Source organism: Aquarana catesbeiana, linkage group LG06, assembly GCF_042186555.1.
Source record: "Aquarana catesbeiana isolate 2022-GZ linkage group LG06, ASM4218655v1, whole genome shotgun sequence".
Lineage (NCBI taxonomy): Eukaryota > Metazoa > Chordata > Amphibia > Anura > Ranidae > Aquarana > Aquarana catesbeiana.
This window is the reverse complement of record NC_133329.1, coordinates 123260040-123278434: the sequence shown is the minus strand read 5'-3', so window position 1 is coordinate 123278434 and position 18395 is coordinate 123260040. Positions and strand designations below refer to the sequence as shown.

The following is an 18395-nucleotide window of genomic DNA, read 5'->3' as shown; positions in this document are numbered from 1 at the left end:
GCCAAAGAAGTACCCTTGCTGAAGAGCACTGTCTCTGAGTCCTGGACTGAAAGAGGGATCATTATTTCCTTCCAGAGGATTTGCCGGAGAATGCTGGGTGGTGGACATCTCCTGGGACACTGTGACTAAAGACTTCACTGGGACTGATAGTTTGGCAACTGCCAGAGGGGAACCAGTTGCCAGAGGTTGCTTTATGAACTGCTGTTGCAGGGCAGTCATCATCCTAGTCATACGTTGCTACCCGCAGAAAAGCCGTTTCTAGGAAGGTTAGAGGGAATTTGTCCAGTGTTTGTCATACTGTGATTACTGATTGTTATTGGTGCATCCCATGACCCCAAACCCCTCTCCTCTTAAAAGTTCTTCAGCAGGAAAACCCTAAAAAGACATCTAGTAAACTCGGCCTTAATTGTTAGTGTGCGTGGGACTGTGCTTGGATGACCAGCAGCCTCTGTACTATTCAGGAGAATCCTTTTATCTTCAGCAGCCACTTTGGGGGTGAGGGCTACAAAGTCAAATACAGGCAAATTGATAACAGGAGTAACTAAGGGAGGAAATTAGCAGATGATCTTCACCAAGTTACAACTACTGTAACAGTGAGGATGCATAGATATTTTATATACATTTTTTCCACATTCTTTATCCTACAGAAACTGATCAGTTTAAAAAGAAGTCTTCTTGAAAGACCTCAATGTAAGCAAATAATCAAAGGGTTGGGAAGGGACATGGTACATGGTAATTTTACAAGGTACACTCACCATTGTGTAAAAAAAGATAAAATGCCTTCCACTGCCCAGTCCTATAACCTGCAAGCTTTTTAATCAAGCCATAGGCATAAAAAATAGCAAAATAATAGTGTGCCTTGACACATTTAGCACATCGGTGCCTACTTATAAGACACATACTCATTGCCTGATGTGTGAAAAACACATCAAGGCACTCAAAGCTTACTAGTATCTGGACATGGCTGTGAAACATCATTTTATACTTAATGGAATAGCACTGTAGCGGGGCAAGGTTAGGGTCCGTGGTCAGGGCCAGAAGAGAAGAGGTGTGTCAGATTTTCCCAAGCTCTAGCAGTTTCTTTATGCCCTGTACAAACGATCGGACATTGATCGGACATTCCGACAACAAAATCTGTGGATTTTTTCCGACGGATGTTGGCTCAAACTTGTCTTGCATACACACGGTCGCACAAAGTTGTCGGAAAATCCGATCTTTCTGAACGCAGTGACGTAAAACACGTACGTCGGGACTATAAACGGGGCAGTAGCCAATAGCTTTCGTCTCCTAATTTATTCTGAGCATGCGTGGCACTTTGTGCGCCGGATTTGTGTACACACGATCGGAATTTCCGACAACGGATTTTGTTGTCGGAAAATTTTCTAGCAAGCTCTCAAACTTTGTGTGTCAGAAATTCCTATGGAAAATGTGTGATGGAGCCTACACACGGTCGGAATTTCCGACAACAAGGTCTTATCACACATTTTCCATTGGAAAATCCTATCGTGTGTACAGGGCATACAGAGTTTACCCTAAAGTTGTTGTAAACCTCAGACATGATAAATGAACAAAGCTTATCCCTCTATAGTGTGCACTTGTCTCAATTAAGAGGACTAAGTGTCATTTCTGTCTGCTGCCTCAGTCCTCTGCCATCAGCATGAATCACTTCTGACAACTTTTCCTGACACCAAGAGAAAAAAGTGTGACAGGGGAGGGATCTCCAGCACACACCTGTGATTAAAAGCATCTGTGCGCTCTGTGAAAGAGGGTGTGTCCCTTCCCTCCAATCAGCTGTCAGAGCTCTCCTCACTGAGCTCTGCAGTGTGTAATTTCAGCTCTCCACCACCTGTTTTTTGAAAGCTCAGACAAGCTTTATAAATTCGGGAATCTGAACAGCTGTAGAAAAGAGAAGACTGCAGATAGACAGGTACAGCTTATGTAGGAGGATTTGTTTCATCTCTATATATCACCTGAGGATTTTCCCTTCACTCGGTATATGTGAGGGTTTACAAACACTTTAACTGAAATGTTTCTAATCCCTGAGTACACATTTCCATGCATGTAACCATCAAATATCAGTGTAGGACCAATTAAAATCTAGGTGAAACCCTTTGAAGATTGGGGGAGAGACAATCCAAAATCCATAAAGAGGTATGTACCAGTTCAGGAACAGGACTGGGAGTGCAGTTTCACAATAATATGTCTATCTCCACCTGCTCCTTTTTGGATGGAAGTGGAGTCCCATGCAGTTTGCTATAGGTGCCTAATTGCTAACAACTACTATAGGAGAGACAGAGAATTATTCGTATCCAGCACTATATTCACATCCACCAACATCACAAGAAAACTGACCAGCACGTTTTTTTTTACCTATGCCCCCTGATACTGGCTTGGCAGGGGTTGTTACAGGAGCAGCTGGTTTATTCTCTTTCTCAGCAGGGCTTGGAGTGACCGTCACTGTTGCGGTAGTAATGGTTTTTGGTTTCTTTGGTGTGTTGGTGGTCTCCTTTTCTTTTGAAGCAGGTTTAACTTCAAGCAGAGGCCTGTGGGAGAACATTGCACTATTAGAAAAGCAACTAGACAGTTCTTAAAGTGGTTGTAACCTTAAAAGAAAGAAAAAAATGCTCCTGTTTCTTTAAAGCATAATATACAGTATAGCACAGTACTTTTACAGTGTCATTTGTCCCAATATATATTCTACAAGACCTGGTTGATCCTGCCTGTTCCTGTGTTCTTCTCTGTAATCTGACCACACTAATCATGGCTGCTGGTCAGTTTACGTGCCTCTGTCATCCCGTTCAGAGTCGCAGCATCTCCCCCTTCCTGTCATTTCTGTAGTCTGTGCTCTGAGCCGAACTCCTCTCCTCTCAGCCCCTCCACTCCAGTATCTATTTCCTTGTGGCTGTAAGACTAGGTTTCCACCATTGCGATCTGAAAGTCGTGCGATTTTGATGTGACTTGAAACAATGTCTGTGTATTCTTGATGTCTATGGACCTCAAGTTGCATCAAAGTGGGACCAAAGTAGTGCAGGGACGAATTTGAAGTCGCTGCAACTTGAAGTCGCACAGATGTGAACGGTACTCATTGGAAATCAGGGGTTATGACTTGTCGTGCGACTTTGCAGTTCCAAGTTGCATGACAAGTCGCATTAGTGGAAACTGAGCCCAAGGCTCCATTCACACTTGTGCGACTTGTCATGCCACTTTGGACATCAAAGTGGCATGACAAGTCGTTTCCCATGTTTTTCAACGATACCCATTCATATATGTGCAACTTAAAGCTGAAATGCCTTCAAAGTAGTTCATGCACTACTTTGGTCTGACTTTCATGCAACTTGAGGGCCATAGACTTCAATGTTAATCCTCAAAAGTTGCACTAAACTCGTACATGTGCAACAGCTGTCTACTATCATTGATCAAAGCCAAAGTCATATCCACGTTGTACCCATCCAAAGTTGCAAGTCGTGCAACTTTGGAATCGTACAAGTGTGAATGGACTCTAAAGTAACATATATTAACCACTTCCAGACCGCCGCACGCCGATATACGTCCTAACTTTGAACAGGGATATCTTTGTTATGGCAGCAGCTAGCTGCCATAACCCTGGTATCTTCTTCTTCGGCCGGCGGTCCGGTTTCCGATAATAGTGGTCTCCACGCAGGGCTGGATTTACCACAAGGCCACCGAGGCCAGGCCTCGGGGCGGCAGTGGTGTAGGGGCGGCGCCGCTCCTGCAGCGACTTCGCGGCCGCCCCCCTTTTGTGATGCCCATTAAAGCTATTATGGGCACCAGTGCCCATAGAAAAGATGGCGGCGAGCCGACCACGCAACTGCGCATGCGCCGTTCCGAAGCCGGCCGGGCTCGGGAAAGCTCGTAAGCGCTCGGCCGGGCGGCGCATGCGCAGTAGCGTGATTGCGCCGCCCGGCGCCATTTTTGAAGACATCGAGAGTAGCTAGTAATGTCAGCGGTGCGGCGGCGGGGGAGAGAGATGACATCTCTCATTGCCCGCACCGCTGTTCCGCCCTCCTCCTTCTGATGGCAGGCAGCATGGCAAGGGACATCCCAATCTGGTGGCAAGTGACATCCCCATCTGGTGGCAGGCAGCGTAGCAAGTGACATCCCCATCTGGTGGCAGGCATGGTGGCAAGTGACATTCCCATCTGGTGGCAGGCAGCGTAGCAAGTGACATCCCCATCTGGTGGCAGGCATGGTGGCAAGTGACATTCCCATCTGGTGGCAGGCATGGTGGCAAGTGACATTCCCATCTGGTGGCAGGCAGCGTGGCAAGTGACATCCCCATATGGTGGCAGGCAGCGTGGCAAGGGACATCCCCATCTGGTGGCAGGCATAGTGGCAAGTGACATCCCCATCTGGTGGCAGGCATAGTGGCAAGTGACATCCCCATCTGGTGGCAGGCAGCGTAGCAAGTGACATTCCCATCTGGTGGCAGGCAGCGTGGCAAGTGACATTCCCATCTGGTGGCAGGCAGCGTAGCAAGTGACATCCCCATCTGGTGGCAGGCAGCGTAGCAAGTGACATCCCCATCTGGTGGCAGGCAGCGTAGCAAGTGACATCCCCATCTGGTGGCAGGCATGGTGGCAAGTGACATCCCCATCTGGTGGCAGGCAGCGTGGCAAGTGACATCCCCATCTGGTGGCAGGCAGCATGGCAAGTGACATCCCCATCTGGTGGCAGGCATGGTGGCAAGTGACATCCCCATCTGGTGGCAGGCAGCATGGCAAGTGACATCCCCATCTGGTGGCAGGCAGCGTGGCAAGTGACATCCCCATCTGGTGGCAGGCAGCGTGGCAAGTGACATCCCCATCTGGTGGCAGGCATGGTGGCAAGTGACATCCCCATCTGGTGGCAGGCATGGTGGCAAGTGACATCCCCATCTGGTGGCAGGCAGCGTGGCAAGTGACATCCCCATCTGGTGGCAGGCATGGTGGCAAGTGACATCCCCATCTGGTGGCAGGCAGCATGGCAAGTGACATCCCCATCTGGTGGCAGGCAGCGTGGCAAGTGACATCCCCATCTGGTGGCAGGCATAGTGGCAAGTGACAAGAGATGGTGGCAAGTGACACGCTCAGGGCTCCCAATGATTCTGCATTATGGTGAGTTGAACTATTTCAGTTTATATTACAATGTAATGATAGAAATAATGCGTTTCAATCATCCTGACACCATAACAACCATGGTGCCGGGGATGATTGAAGCACTAACACCAGCCATTGCCTTGAAAATTTGCCTGCGAAAAATCCTTACCCCTCGCACGCTTACCCTGAAGTATTTTTAGTCTGTACAATTAAAGCCAGTTATTTTCAGTGTTCTCGTGTATGGAGATATGTTTTTAATTGATCTATTGTAGAAGTCATCGATAAAGGACGTGGTGTGTGTGTATGTGTGTGGGGGGGGGGCGGCATTGAAGGACCCGGCCTTGGGGCGGCAAAGGGAGTAAATCCGGGCCTGTCTCCACGGCGCAATATTGGTCCCTGATTCGCTGCAAGATCACTTTTAATCGGTGCTTCGGTGCCCTCCGCCGCTTACCGCAGCCATCGGCAGCGGTGGAGGCGATCGGATCCTCTTCCTATTTTTTTCTTTTATTGCATTTTAGTATAAATATGAGATCTGAGGTCTTATTGACCTCAGATCTCATATTTAAGAGGTCCTGTCATGCTTTTTTTTCTATTACAAGGAATGTTTACATATAAAAAGTGACACTTTTTATATATAAAAGAACAGTGCAAAAATAAAAAATAAAAGGTAAAATAAATAAAAAAAATAAATACAATTTTAAACACGCCCTGTCCCACCGAGCTCGCGTGCAGAAGCGAACGCATATATAAGTAGTGCCCCCATATGAAAACGATGTTCAAACACCACATGAGAGGTATCGCCGCGAACGTTAGAGCAAGAACAATAATTCTAGCCCTAGATCTCCTCTGTAACTCAAAACATGCAACCTGTAGAATCTTTTAAACGTCGCCTATGGAGATTTTTAGGGGAAAAGTTTGTCGCCATTCCACGAGTGGGCGCAATTTTGAAGCGTGACATGATGGGTAACATTATCTTTCATAATATTTAAAAAATTGGGCTAACTTTACTGTTATCTTATTTTTTAATTCAAAAAAGTGTATTATTTCCAAAAAAAGTGCGCTTGTAAGATCGCTGCCCAAATACGGTGTTACAAAGTATTGCAACGACCGCCATTTTATTCTCTAGGGTGTTAGAAAAAAAAATTCTACTGTTTGGGGGTTCTAAGTAATTTTCTAGCAAAAAAAACTGTTTTTAACTTGTAAACAACAAATCTCAGTGGGTAATTACTTGTATCCCCTCTTTTGGGAACATATAAAGTACAGTGTGTGAGTTTTTTTTATTTTTTTATTATTATTATTATAAAGCTAAATACCTTCTTTGCTCAGCACTGCTGTGTGGGACACACAGTAAAATAGATTTACTCAGATGAGGCAAGGAAATGTGTTACGAACTTAGTGGAAAAGAACAGAAAACTCTGACTTGCTCCAAGTAGCTTCCTTGTCATTAACAGATAATGAACCTCTATTTTACACACAGGGAACAGCTTTGCACATTCTGCAGCCACAGGGGTCATAAACCCTGAAGTCCCCAGGATTTTCCCCAGACACATCTTGTAAACACACATATGTCTCAAGCCGCACAGAGATCCCTCAAACTGACACACAACTGGAACTGATCTGGAGTTAATCAGTGTTACACAATAATTCAAGAAAAAAGATGGGAAATGCTAACCTCTTACATATTTCTAGTAAGGGGCCTATAAAGTAGCACGATGGAAAGTCAGATTCCTGTTTAAGTTATATGCAGAAGCATAAGTAAAATCCACAGGGCTAAGATGCAAGATATACAAAAATGTTTGATTGTCCCGCTGTAGTGCTAATTTTAATAAAAAATAAACTAAGATAGCAATTTTGGAACTGTTTAAAGTTTACGTTTTGAAACGATTATCATATGTGTTGCATTTTTAAACTGGTACAAATATATACACACATACACTATATAACCAAAAGTATTGGGACACCTGCCTTCACATGCACATAAACTTTAATGGCATCCCAGTGTAATGCCCTGTACACACGATCGGACATTCCGACAACAAAAGCCATTGATTTTTTTTCTGATGGATGTTGGCTCAAACTTGTCTTGCATACACACGGTCGCACAAAGTTGTCCGATGGAAAATCCGATCATTCTGAACGCGGTGATGTAAAACACGTACGTCTGGACTATAATCGGGGCAGTAGCCAATAGCTTTCGTCTCTTAATTTATTCTGAGCATGCGTTGGACTTTGTGCGTCAGAATTGTCCACACACGGTCGGAATTTACGCAAACGGATTTTGTTGTCGGAAAATTTTATAGCCTGCTCTCAAACTTTGTGTGTCAGAAATTCCGATGGAAAAAGTCCGATGGAGCCTACACACGATCTGAAGTTCCGACAACAAATATTGTGTACAGGGCATTAGTCCGCAGGGTTCAATATTGAGTTGGCCCACCCTTTGCAGCTATAACAGCTTCAAATCTTCTGGGAAGGCTGTAAACAAGGTTTAGGAATGTTTCTATGGGAATGTTTGACCATTCTTCCAGAAGCGTATTTATGAGGTCAGGCACTGATGTGGAGGAGAAGGCCTGGCTCGCAGACTCCGCTCTAATTCATCCCAAAGGTGTTCTATCAAGGTATGGTCAGGACTGTCAAGTTCCTCCACCCCCCACACGCACATCCATGTCTTTATGGACCTTGCTTTGTGCACTGGTCCAAATCATTTGGTGGAGGGGGGATTATGGTGTGGGGTTATTTTTCAGGGGTTGGGCTTGGCCCCTTAGTTACAGTGAAGAAAACTCTTAAGGTCTCAGCATACCAAGACATTTTGGACAATTTCATGCTTCAAACTTTGTGAGAACAGTTTGGGGATGGCCCCTTCCTGTTCCAACACGACTGCTCACCAGTGCATAAAGCAAGGTCCATAAAGACATGGATGAGCGAGTTTGGGGTGGAGGAACTTGACTGACCTGTACAGAGTCCTGACCTCAACCCCACAGAACACTTTTGGGATGAATTAGAGCAGAGACTGCAAGCCAGGCCTTCTCATTCGCATCAGTGTCTGAAATCACAAATGCGCTTCTGGAAGAATGGTCAAACATTCCCATTGACACACTCCTAAACCTTGTGGACAGCCTTCCCAGAAGAGTTGAAGCTGTTATAGCTGCAAAGGGTGGGCCAACTCAATGTTGAACCCTACGGACTATGCCATTAAAGTTCATGTGCGTGTACGGGCAGGCATCACAATACATTTGGTAATATAGTGTACAGGTGACTACAGACCGACCCCATCTTGTTTGAAACCCGGGGACCGTGTGTGTGTGTATATTATATATATATATATATATATATATATATATATATATATACATATACATACACACACACACACACACACACACACACACACACACACACACACACACACTATTTTTTTTTTTTTTAACTTGCCCTTCTTCACCTTTTAACTTCACCTGTAGTTGTGTCTACTTACTGATGACATATATAAGGCTATACCTTACTGTTGTGGCGCTAAATCATTTAAATAAAAATAACAAATGAACAAATAATTTAAAGAATATCAGAACATTAAAACATCCCAAAGGCCATTCATTGTGAAAGTATACTAAGCAACTGTTCCAGTTTAAATAATATGTTACAAAGAGTCCATTTAGGCAGTTCGGTTTGGGTGGTATTTTAGTATTTTTTACATGTATATTTCTTTATACACTTTTTTTGTTTTTTATATGAAGTGATTTAGCGCCGTAAGAATAAGGGATAGCCTTATATGTGTCATCTGTTGATGGGTTGTTATTATGGCAGCTTTCTTGCTATATATAAAACATTTGACTTTGGGCTTTTCTCACTATTTAGCACAGAGTGAGGGTGTGTATGATCTGTATCTATTTTCGGTCTGTTGAAAAAAGCCTGTTGTTAAAAAGCCTACATAACCCAGTGGAAGATATATTAGCTACCCCAGAGTGCTTTGGGAATTCCTTAACGAATACTAAAGCTAAAACTGTAAAAAAAAAAAAAAAAAGAAATTAAAATGGACTTAAAAACCTTTAAATTTTCCCTTTAAAACACAAATAAATAAATTCAATTTGGCAGAATTCTGAAGAAAATCTTGGGAGTTGGGGGACCTCTGATGTTCTAACATGGTAGGAAGGTTGGGGTCACAATATCTTTAGATTGCATTCCTCTTTAAGAATTTTCCACATCTGGCTGTAATCTTTAAAGAACATACCCCTGCGTTGATGGCTTTTTGTCCAAAGGCTTGAGCATCGATCTCCAGTCCCCTGGGGCTTCTGACTTTGAATCTTTGTTGGCAGAATTTGGTGCTGAAAAAGTATGGTTCATTAAAAGGAGGAAACCGAAATAAATATTGTGTTACAACTGAAAGCTATCAGATAAAGGTAGGCCAGAAAAAAAAAATAAGATGGAATGCAGAGATGACTCATGCTGTAAAGTTCATTTCTTCCATAAGTAAATACAGCATAAAAAAATAATAATCTGATACTCACTCTGTGGAAGTGTGTTAGCCAGCTTATTGTCTCTGCCAGGAGTCACCACACCTGGTTGTTTTGTAAACTGTATAGGATGTGAAGGCTGTGTAGACTGTATAGACTGCTTAGGAGTTGCAGGTTGTGTAGGACGTAAAGTTTCCTTAGGCTGCGCAGGTTGTGAAGACTGTGCAGGTTGATTGGGATGGATATTCGCCTTAGACTGTGCAGGTTGAGTGGGTCGTGTAGACTCCTTTGACAGTGATGGTTGTGTTGGAAGGACAGACGGTGTAGGGCGTGTAGGTTGGGTAGATTGTGCCGACTGCCTCGGATTTCTAGGCTGCACAGACTCTGTAGGTTGTGTTGGCTGTGGTGGTACAGAACTTGGTTTGGTGTCTCCCTTGCTGGTGGTGGATGCAGGAGTGGTTTTTGGTGTCTCTGAACTTGAAACTGATGTTTGCACTTTACTTTTTCTTTCTTTTGGAACAGGTTTCATAGGATCTATCTTGGGTGTGGAAACTGTTGACCCACTTTGTGAAGAATCCAATATCCTTCAAAAATATGAAAACATTTCAACAATGGCTAAATTGGTGCAAGTAGGAAACAACTTATTTAATAAACCACAGGAAAAGGATTTCCTTGTGTCTCCCAGGCATAGTGTTAGTTTTGAAATAAAACAAAAAAACCCTTCTACAGACAATGAAATGCTCTACAGACTCTCTTCTGTGACTGGATAACCTACCAATCATTCCCTGAAGAAGGACTAAGAAATTATGTTCCAGATGCTACAAATGTTAGTGTACATTATTGACATAACATTATATTAGCCATTATATATATATTATTTTTATTATATATATATATATAAATATATATAAAATCATCTTTCACTTCCCAGCTATTCATCCCCTACTCTCATATCTCATGCCATTTACCACCATTTCTGCTCTCTTTATATCAGCTTAGAGACCTTCCCCTAGATCCCACACCACCTAAACTCATGGTTTACACCCCGTCAAAAATTCAAAAACTAAAAAATGTTTTGTTATTTTTCACTGCTTTTTTTTTTACCTTTTATAAACACAAGAACCCGGGTGGCAGGACACTGTATACTTTTTTCTCTCATTTATCTTACAGTTAAAATTTATTTTAAAAAAAATAAATAAATCATAAACGCACATGGTTAAAAGCATTATTTATCAACTAATATTTACTTCTCACTGAATAGGTGTGCTGTCACTTTAAGGTGTTATTCAAACAAATGTAGATACAACAATGTATTATTAATACAATTAGTGCAAAAATATGAAGATAATTAAGAATAAAAACAAACAATCAAAAGATCACTAAAAAGTCCATATATCTGAAATAGAGTACAAAAAGTCACAAAGTTGACAAAGAGAAGAACAAAAATAAGGGGAAAAGGTTTTTAAAAGGTGCCATTCTTAACCCCAGAAAATGAATAGTCAAGAGATTTAAATTCAAAGAAAGGTGCTCATTCTGCTAAGCCATGACCCATGGGTATACATATAAAAAATGATGTGCAATGTACATATAGTGTAGTATAATAACTGTTTTTAAGCCAGACCGCAGAAAACAATTAAGCTCCAGCTTCTATGCATTTCGCCGTTAACTGGCTTGCTCAGGAGATCATACATATAACTAAGATCTGGTGATGCTAAATCCACATTTTTTTGTACTAATTTTATTAATAATACATTGTTGTTGTATCTACATTCATATGAACAGCACCTATTCAGTGATAAGTATGTTTTGATATCCAGTATTTGGATATTTCAGTGTTGCAGTAGTCACATATCTTTAATTTATACACTAAGCAGGGAATCTGTTTTTTGTTTTGAATGACTAATATTTCCCATGGTACAAGAATCCTACAAAGCTCCATTGGCCCTCAATGACACTGCTAGAATTTTCAGATTTACGCAACAGAATTCAGACCCAAGAAGCTTTTCAACTTGTCTGATTGTATACGGTTTTGTCCATCAAAAAGAGGGACATCATAAAATGTTTCCAATAGCCATTCAGTTTTATTTGATTAAAGCCACAGAATGGAAGACATACTGTATGTAACATATTTTAACCAGCTTCTACAACATATTTCCCAGATTGGTGAATATATTTGGCCTATTGGGCATTGTGCAGCAAACATATCTGAAAAGGTAAGTCCTAGACATAATGACCAAAGTACAGCTGTCATTTTCTCCAGTACGACCTAAAAAATAAATATTCTAATTGGTGGCCATGGCCAATATATACCCTTTTATACCTTTGATATAAGATTAACTGAATCAATGCAAGAAAGAATACCTTAATGAAGCCTACACAAACATATATGCTCTTACCGGTTAGTAGTGACTGTGCTGCTGGGACTTTCTGCTGCACGTGCAGGTTTGGGAGACGTAGATCCAGGAATTGCTTTTACAAGGAAGTTTCTTGCTTTGTCCTTTTCAGAATGACTCTCAGGGGCATTTGGTGTTCCACTAACTAACGCAGATCTGCCTGGCCCATTAGACACAGATAATTTCGGGGAATCTCTGCCAGTGTGAGAATGGTTTACTGTTGGCTCAGTAGCGGGGCTTGATTGGAAGAACCTTTCACGGGCTTCCTTGTTTTTTGCCGTAGAGGAAAGCCAAGGTTTTGCAGATGTGTTTTCATCATTTTTGCCCGCTGAGGATGACCACCTTCCAGGCACAGAAGATGTTATAACCTGATTATTTGCAGTGCCATATTGTTTGGTTTGCCCACTTTGTCCGGATTCTTTGCTGCTTTCTCTTTGCGACCAGCTGCTCTGAGTTGAAGAATTATCTGTTTTTCCTTTTCCATTCTGTAAATAACTGGTGGATGGGCTACTACTCTGTTGTGAGTTACCGGATGAACTAAATACACTTGGAACAGTCCTAATTTGGTTGGTGCTAACATTAGCAGGTGCAGACTGGTCGGTCCTTCCAGAACCATTGGCGTTTGTGAGAGGGCTACTATAAAATCCGGCAGCTGTCTTGTTTGTAGATAGGGGGTTGGATGTGTTAACAGAATTAGAACCATTTTTGAGAATGGAGTTTGGAAAACTGGAACTAGTCTTATTACCAGGCTCCTGGCCTCCTATACTTGAGGAATTGTTAGCATTTTTATTATTGCTTACATTGCCAGCACCTGTTTTATCGGCTGCTGTTTGGACAGAGGGACTAATGGTGGTTTGCCAAGGTCTGTTGGTCTGGTTTGAAGTAGCCATACTGCCCCTGATACCTCCTACAGAGGCCACTGCTGGGGTATATGGACCAGATGGGGGTGCATTGACTGTTACTGTATTCATGTGTGTGTCGGAATGATGGTTTGTGCAGACGAGTGTTCCAGGATGGTCTCCCGCTTTATAATTTCCAGGCTGAAGTGTCCGTGAACACTGTTTGCATCTGAAATGGCAAAATGAAGCAAGTTGGTTGAATGAACTTTGTTACACTAGCTTGACTTACAAGCTTTAAGTGAAAGTTAAAATATAAATGACATGAGTTTTTTTCTGCTAAAACTGTTTACAGTGCAGTGTACACCGTGTCATATAGATTAGACCTCCCGATGTACAATTACATATATGGAATGCTATCACCTTAGGAGCTGCTAGATTTTTGGGTTCTCCCTCACATGCCCAGCCAGGCGACAGGAATTTTTGGCATTCACTAAGTAGTCAAAAACCAGTCCAGAGTGCTTGGTTTTGTTTTTGGCTTATTGGGGATAAACTTGGATAGGAATGTTAAGGTATGGGATGCCCAGAAATGTAGTTTGCATGTAACTTGAGCACTTAAAACTGTCTCTGGCTACCGAAAAATCACAGGGCTGTCCTCCCGTAGGAAAAACAGATCAGCTCAATTGGTAAAGAAAGGTCTTCAATCACTGAATATACGTGCTCCATGTTCTACTCTTTAGGTTCTCCAAGCAGTTTAGGGTAGCTGTACTGGCTTTAAGCTGTCCCTTGTTAGAAGGCTAGTTGGGTATTGCATCTGGCTGCTTCTCCTCTATAGGCTCTGGGGTGTAGTGGTTAAAGCTACTCACTCAGTCCCTTAGGTAAATCCTGTGGCACATGTAACTGCTGAACAGGTCTCCTGCTGGACAGGTCCCAATGGCTCCCAGGATAGCCTCATCTAAGCCTACCTGAGACTGAAAGGGTGTGAGGCTTCATCTGCTGCGCTCTCTTCCTCTGGCTCCCTCTGTCAACCATGGGGCAGAGCCCCCCAGCACAGGGATCTCCAAGCAACTAAACCCTAGACCCTGCTTCCCACATGGCCAGACTACAAAATATTTATGGGCCATCCTCGCCCAGGGATTGGAAGAGACTCCATAAGTATTCAGGCCTCATCTCTGCTCCCCTGCCCTCTAGGTTCTAGAAATTTCCAGCAGTTCTAGAAGCCAGGGGGAGGCGATAGAGACTCAGCCACTGGAGCTCTGCCAAATAACTCCAAACAAATTAACCCTGGCTCCCCTGCCTACAGATGAGCCCAACTAAATGTCCCTACACTGTACACACAGAGGGTGCTACATATATAACAGCTTTTGATTTAAAAACCACCTCCCCTGAAATCTAGCAAAGGGATGCAAGCAGACTTTGGGGGCGGTGGAGGTATAGGATGTATATTAATACATATTCTGCTTTACCAATCCTACAAATGAAAATGCTTAAAGTGAGTAGTACTCATGATTGATCCCTCCATCACTAAGAGATTATAAATCTCAGCAGAGATTTTACAGGCCACTATATGTTAGGGGGAGATCAAGCTGCAAACCATTGGACTCTAGGAGCCACTTGGGCTGGGACTTCGAAAGGAAAGACTGGAGAAAAAGGACATGAAGACTAGTGCATAGGTTTTCATTGTTTTCTGGGTTCTACCGAAGGTTCACTCATGATATATTGAAATAAAAAATGCAATAAAGCAATACTGCATTCATACAAGAGATGTCCACAAAATGTTTTATCTGTGCGAGTAGGAGAAAGGCTCTGGAGACATCTACATGTAGCCCTTAACCTAACATCCCATACTTTAAATATTGAAGAAGTAAACTAACCATGCATTGGATTCAATATTCAGTAAGAGGGACCTGCTGTCCAATGACTGGTCTTGTGACATACATGAAAGGAGGCAGATGAACATCTGGAGCTAAAATGATTTATTAATTATGCCTAGCATACCTAGCAGCACAGCGTGCTATATTTAATTCTTACAGTTCTGTAAAGGGGCTTTTGTTCCTTTCAGAACTGCACATACAAGTCAATTGAAATACAAAAGCAAAATAAAGCAACATCCTAAAAGCAGAACGAAAACACCCTCCATAAAAACCCTAAAGTGGGCACGAGATCGATAGATCAGCTTTGGTAAAACCAGCCTGCCCATAGATGGATCAAAATTCAGCAGGAAATTGGATGAATTGTAATCCATCTATGGCAGGCTTAGGAGGGGGTTTCCCTCACTTTGAAGAAGTTTCCTCTTACTACAAGCTGTGTCTACTTGACAGGAAGTGAAGGAAAATCTCCCCAAAGAGACATAGAGGGAAAACAAAAATGGATAAGGATTTTCACCCTTCCCTATGGAGTCCAAAATAAATAAAAAAAAATCTTTAGCTGTACTTTAAAGCGGCATTAAACCCAAAACCAAAAATGTATTATATTGCAGCTTACCAATCATTAGATGTGGTGGCTGCATCAGTATTTTTTAACTTGGCTATTTTTCCCTCTGTTTTTACCTGGTGATCTGGTCAGTAACTCACCTCCTGTATTAGTGAGACAGCAGACAGCACCTTTGTCAGTCTGACGGGGGGGGGGGGGATATACTGTTAAATATATTAGTAGATTTAGGTACACTAAGAAATTGAAGCCAAACTCCAGCTCACACTTTATAATCAGTTATAGAAAATATTTTTTTTTTCCTTTTGGGATAAAGGTTTTGCATGAATAAATAAAAGCTGATCATTGTAATCACCCCTGTCAGTGTTAATTGGTTTGTCTCATCCATGTAAACTGAGATATTCTGCTGAAGAGCTTGTGCTTGTGAAAAACAGCACACTTACTGGCCAGATAAACAGGTGAAATTAGAAGAAAGAGCCTAAAAAAGAAATACAGCCATCACATCTAATAACTGGTAAGCTGCAATATAACAAATGTTTGCTTTTGGGTTTATTATTGATTTATGCTCATCCTAAATGAAAACAGCACACTTTCTACTGCATTTAGATCATTTTCTTCTTGCAGCTGTATAGAAGGTTTGCCAAGCACACTCTATACTAGACAGCAAATCATAGAAGGAAGAATGTTCAGCTCTGTAGATGACCTTCCATCACAAAAATATAGAAAATTGGAAAAGTCACATCAAAAGTTACTTTCAGGTAAACTTTTTAAACCACTTGCTGACCACGCTATAGCTGAATGACGGCTACAGCGTGGACGGCTAGTTCTTCTGGGAGGCCATCGCGCCCGCCGCACTCCCACGGGCAAGGGCACGCTCTGTAATCATTGTCCAGACACTGCTAATCATAGACTGAGGAAAGAACCCATCAGCAGCTCTTTACCACATGATCAGCTGTGTCCAATCACAGCTGATCATGGATGTAAATAGAAGCTGGTTATCGGCACGCTTTTCCTCATGCTGACAGCATGAGGAGAGGAGAACAGAGCCGATAACCGGCTTCTCTAAACGGAACATGTACACTGTTAATCAGGGCACTGAAGTGTAGTCCCAACAGTGTCCACCAGTGCTGCCAATGTGTGCCCACCAGTGCTGCCAATCAGTGCCCACCAGTGCTGCCAATCAGTGCCCACCAGTGCTGTCAATCAGTACTGCCAATGTGTGCCCATCAGTACCTTCTCATTAGTGTCACTTATCAGTGCCGCCTATCGGTGCCAAACAGTGCCACCTATGAGTGCAGCCTAATCAGTGCCTCCTCATCAGTGCCCACTATCAGTGCCCCCTCATCAGCACATATCAGTGAAGGAGAAAAATTACCTGTTTGCAAAATCTTCTAACAAATTATGAAAAAGGTTTTTTTTTCCCAACAAGTTCAGTCTTTATTTGTTGATTTAGCAAAAAATAAAAAAACCCAGTGGTAATTAAATAACACCAAAAGAAAGCTCAATTTGTGTGAAAAAAAATGATAAAAATTTCATATGGGTACAGTGTTGCATGTCCGCGCAATTGTCATTCAAAATGCGACTTTGCAGGTTGAAAATTGGCCTGGTCAGGGAGGAGGTAAAAGTGCACAGTAGGCAAGTGGTTAATAATATCACGGACTTCAGATGTACTAACCTCATTGTGTGTACACTAAATCCAAACCACAGTGGAAAAGACATCTAGAAGTTATTTATGTCCTATTCAGGACCTACCTGAAGCAGTTTCTATGATACAGTTTCCCTTCTGCCATGTGTCTCTGGACCAAGTGTACATGTTTACCACAGATGGAGCAGTTGCTGCTTACTGCGCTGTTCTCGTTTATTTCTCTGATGCCCTGAAGAAAAAAAAAAAAAAAGCATACTTGAGTTGTAGCACAGAACTCAGAACTTACCGTCTTGTTGATAACACAATACACTGTAAGAATGTGATTATTCTAACTTGCAAAAGGGGAACATGAGGTTTTTTGCAAGATATGAAATAGTGTCTGATAAGCTGTGGCTGTGGTGAGATCAGAGGTGTTTGTGACCAGCCACATTGTATAATTATTGTGCAGACTTTTCTTAGAAACGTCCTCTAAATGTCCCCCAAGGAACCACTATCTATAATGATACCAGTCCTACACATACCAAAGCACTTGTTTCAGCGTAACCATGCTTTCAATTAGAGAATAAGTATGGTCGCGTTGATATAGACTCCTGGTGAACACATGGATGGAGTTTCTCCAGAATGATCTTCTATGTGGGTCTGTAGTTTTCATTACAGCATTTTCATACTTTGTGATTGTATCCAGCCACCTTATTGCTGATTATCCTCTTCTTTTTTCCTTCTAATACGTCCAACATAAGGCAACTCTAATCATGTCCTCTGGACTATTAGTGAAAGGTTGAGCTTTATTTGTGGAAGGATCTATGGGTTTACTTTTTTGCCATCTTTAAATTCTTTGTATCAACACCAAAGTTTAAAGGTGTCAATACTTTAGCTGTCTTGTAAACTTGTCCAGCTTTCACTTACATAGAGAGCGATATAAAATACCATAACCTGGACAATTCAGAACTTTCTACTAAGGCCCCTTCACACGGGCATTCAGTCTAGATCTGTCTGTCAGTTTTTCAGATGGATCCAGACCGAACCACAATATATGTCTATGAGTTGGCAGATGTAAACGGATGATCATCCGTTATCCGTGTCTGTTCAGGTCTGTTTTTTTTAAATGGAACAACACTGTGTCCTTTTCCGTTGAGAAGAATCTGAACAGATGTAAACAGATGTAAATGGACGTCATCCATTTACATCCATTCCGTGCTTAGGCAATAAAAAAAACATTATATAAATCTATCTATATCTATCTATCTATCTAGATATACACACACACACACACACACACACACACTTTTGTCGCCTCTGATTGGTTTCTGCAACAACTAAGAAAAAACAGATGCAAAAACAGATGTAAACTGATGTAAAATGAACTGAAGTGCAAACTGTTGCAAACTTCAATGAGTTGAACTGAAGATGGATCTGCAAACTGATTAAACTGAATCCGTTTTTTTTGAAAAACGTGACTGTACAATGACGCCCGTCTGAAAGGGGCTTCATAGACAAATTGGTATAATTTTAGGCCTTTCATCTTTGCTCTTCTATGTGGCAGTAAA

General features: G+C 42.1%; 1 protein-coding gene across 1 annotated transcript in view; it reads right to left on the bottom strand.

Annotated features, from left to right (window-relative positions):
- MICALL2 (MICAL like 2) overlaps positions 1 to 18395 on the bottom strand; it is a 150328-nt gene that overhangs the window by 54656 nt on the left and 77277 nt on the right. The window contains exons 6-10 of the mRNA XM_073636751.1: positions 16956 to 17077; positions 11941 to 13005; positions 9599 to 10128; positions 9322 to 9415; positions 2371 to 2543 (exon numbers count right to left, since the gene is read on the bottom strand). Of these exons, the coding sequence (XP_073492852.1) occupies positions 2371 to 2543; positions 9322 to 9415; positions 9599 to 10128; positions 11941 to 13005; positions 16956 to 17077 (1984 nt within the window). The remainder of the gene's footprint in view (positions 1 to 2370; positions 2544 to 9321; positions 9416 to 9598; positions 10129 to 11940; positions 13006 to 16955; positions 17078 to 18395) is intronic.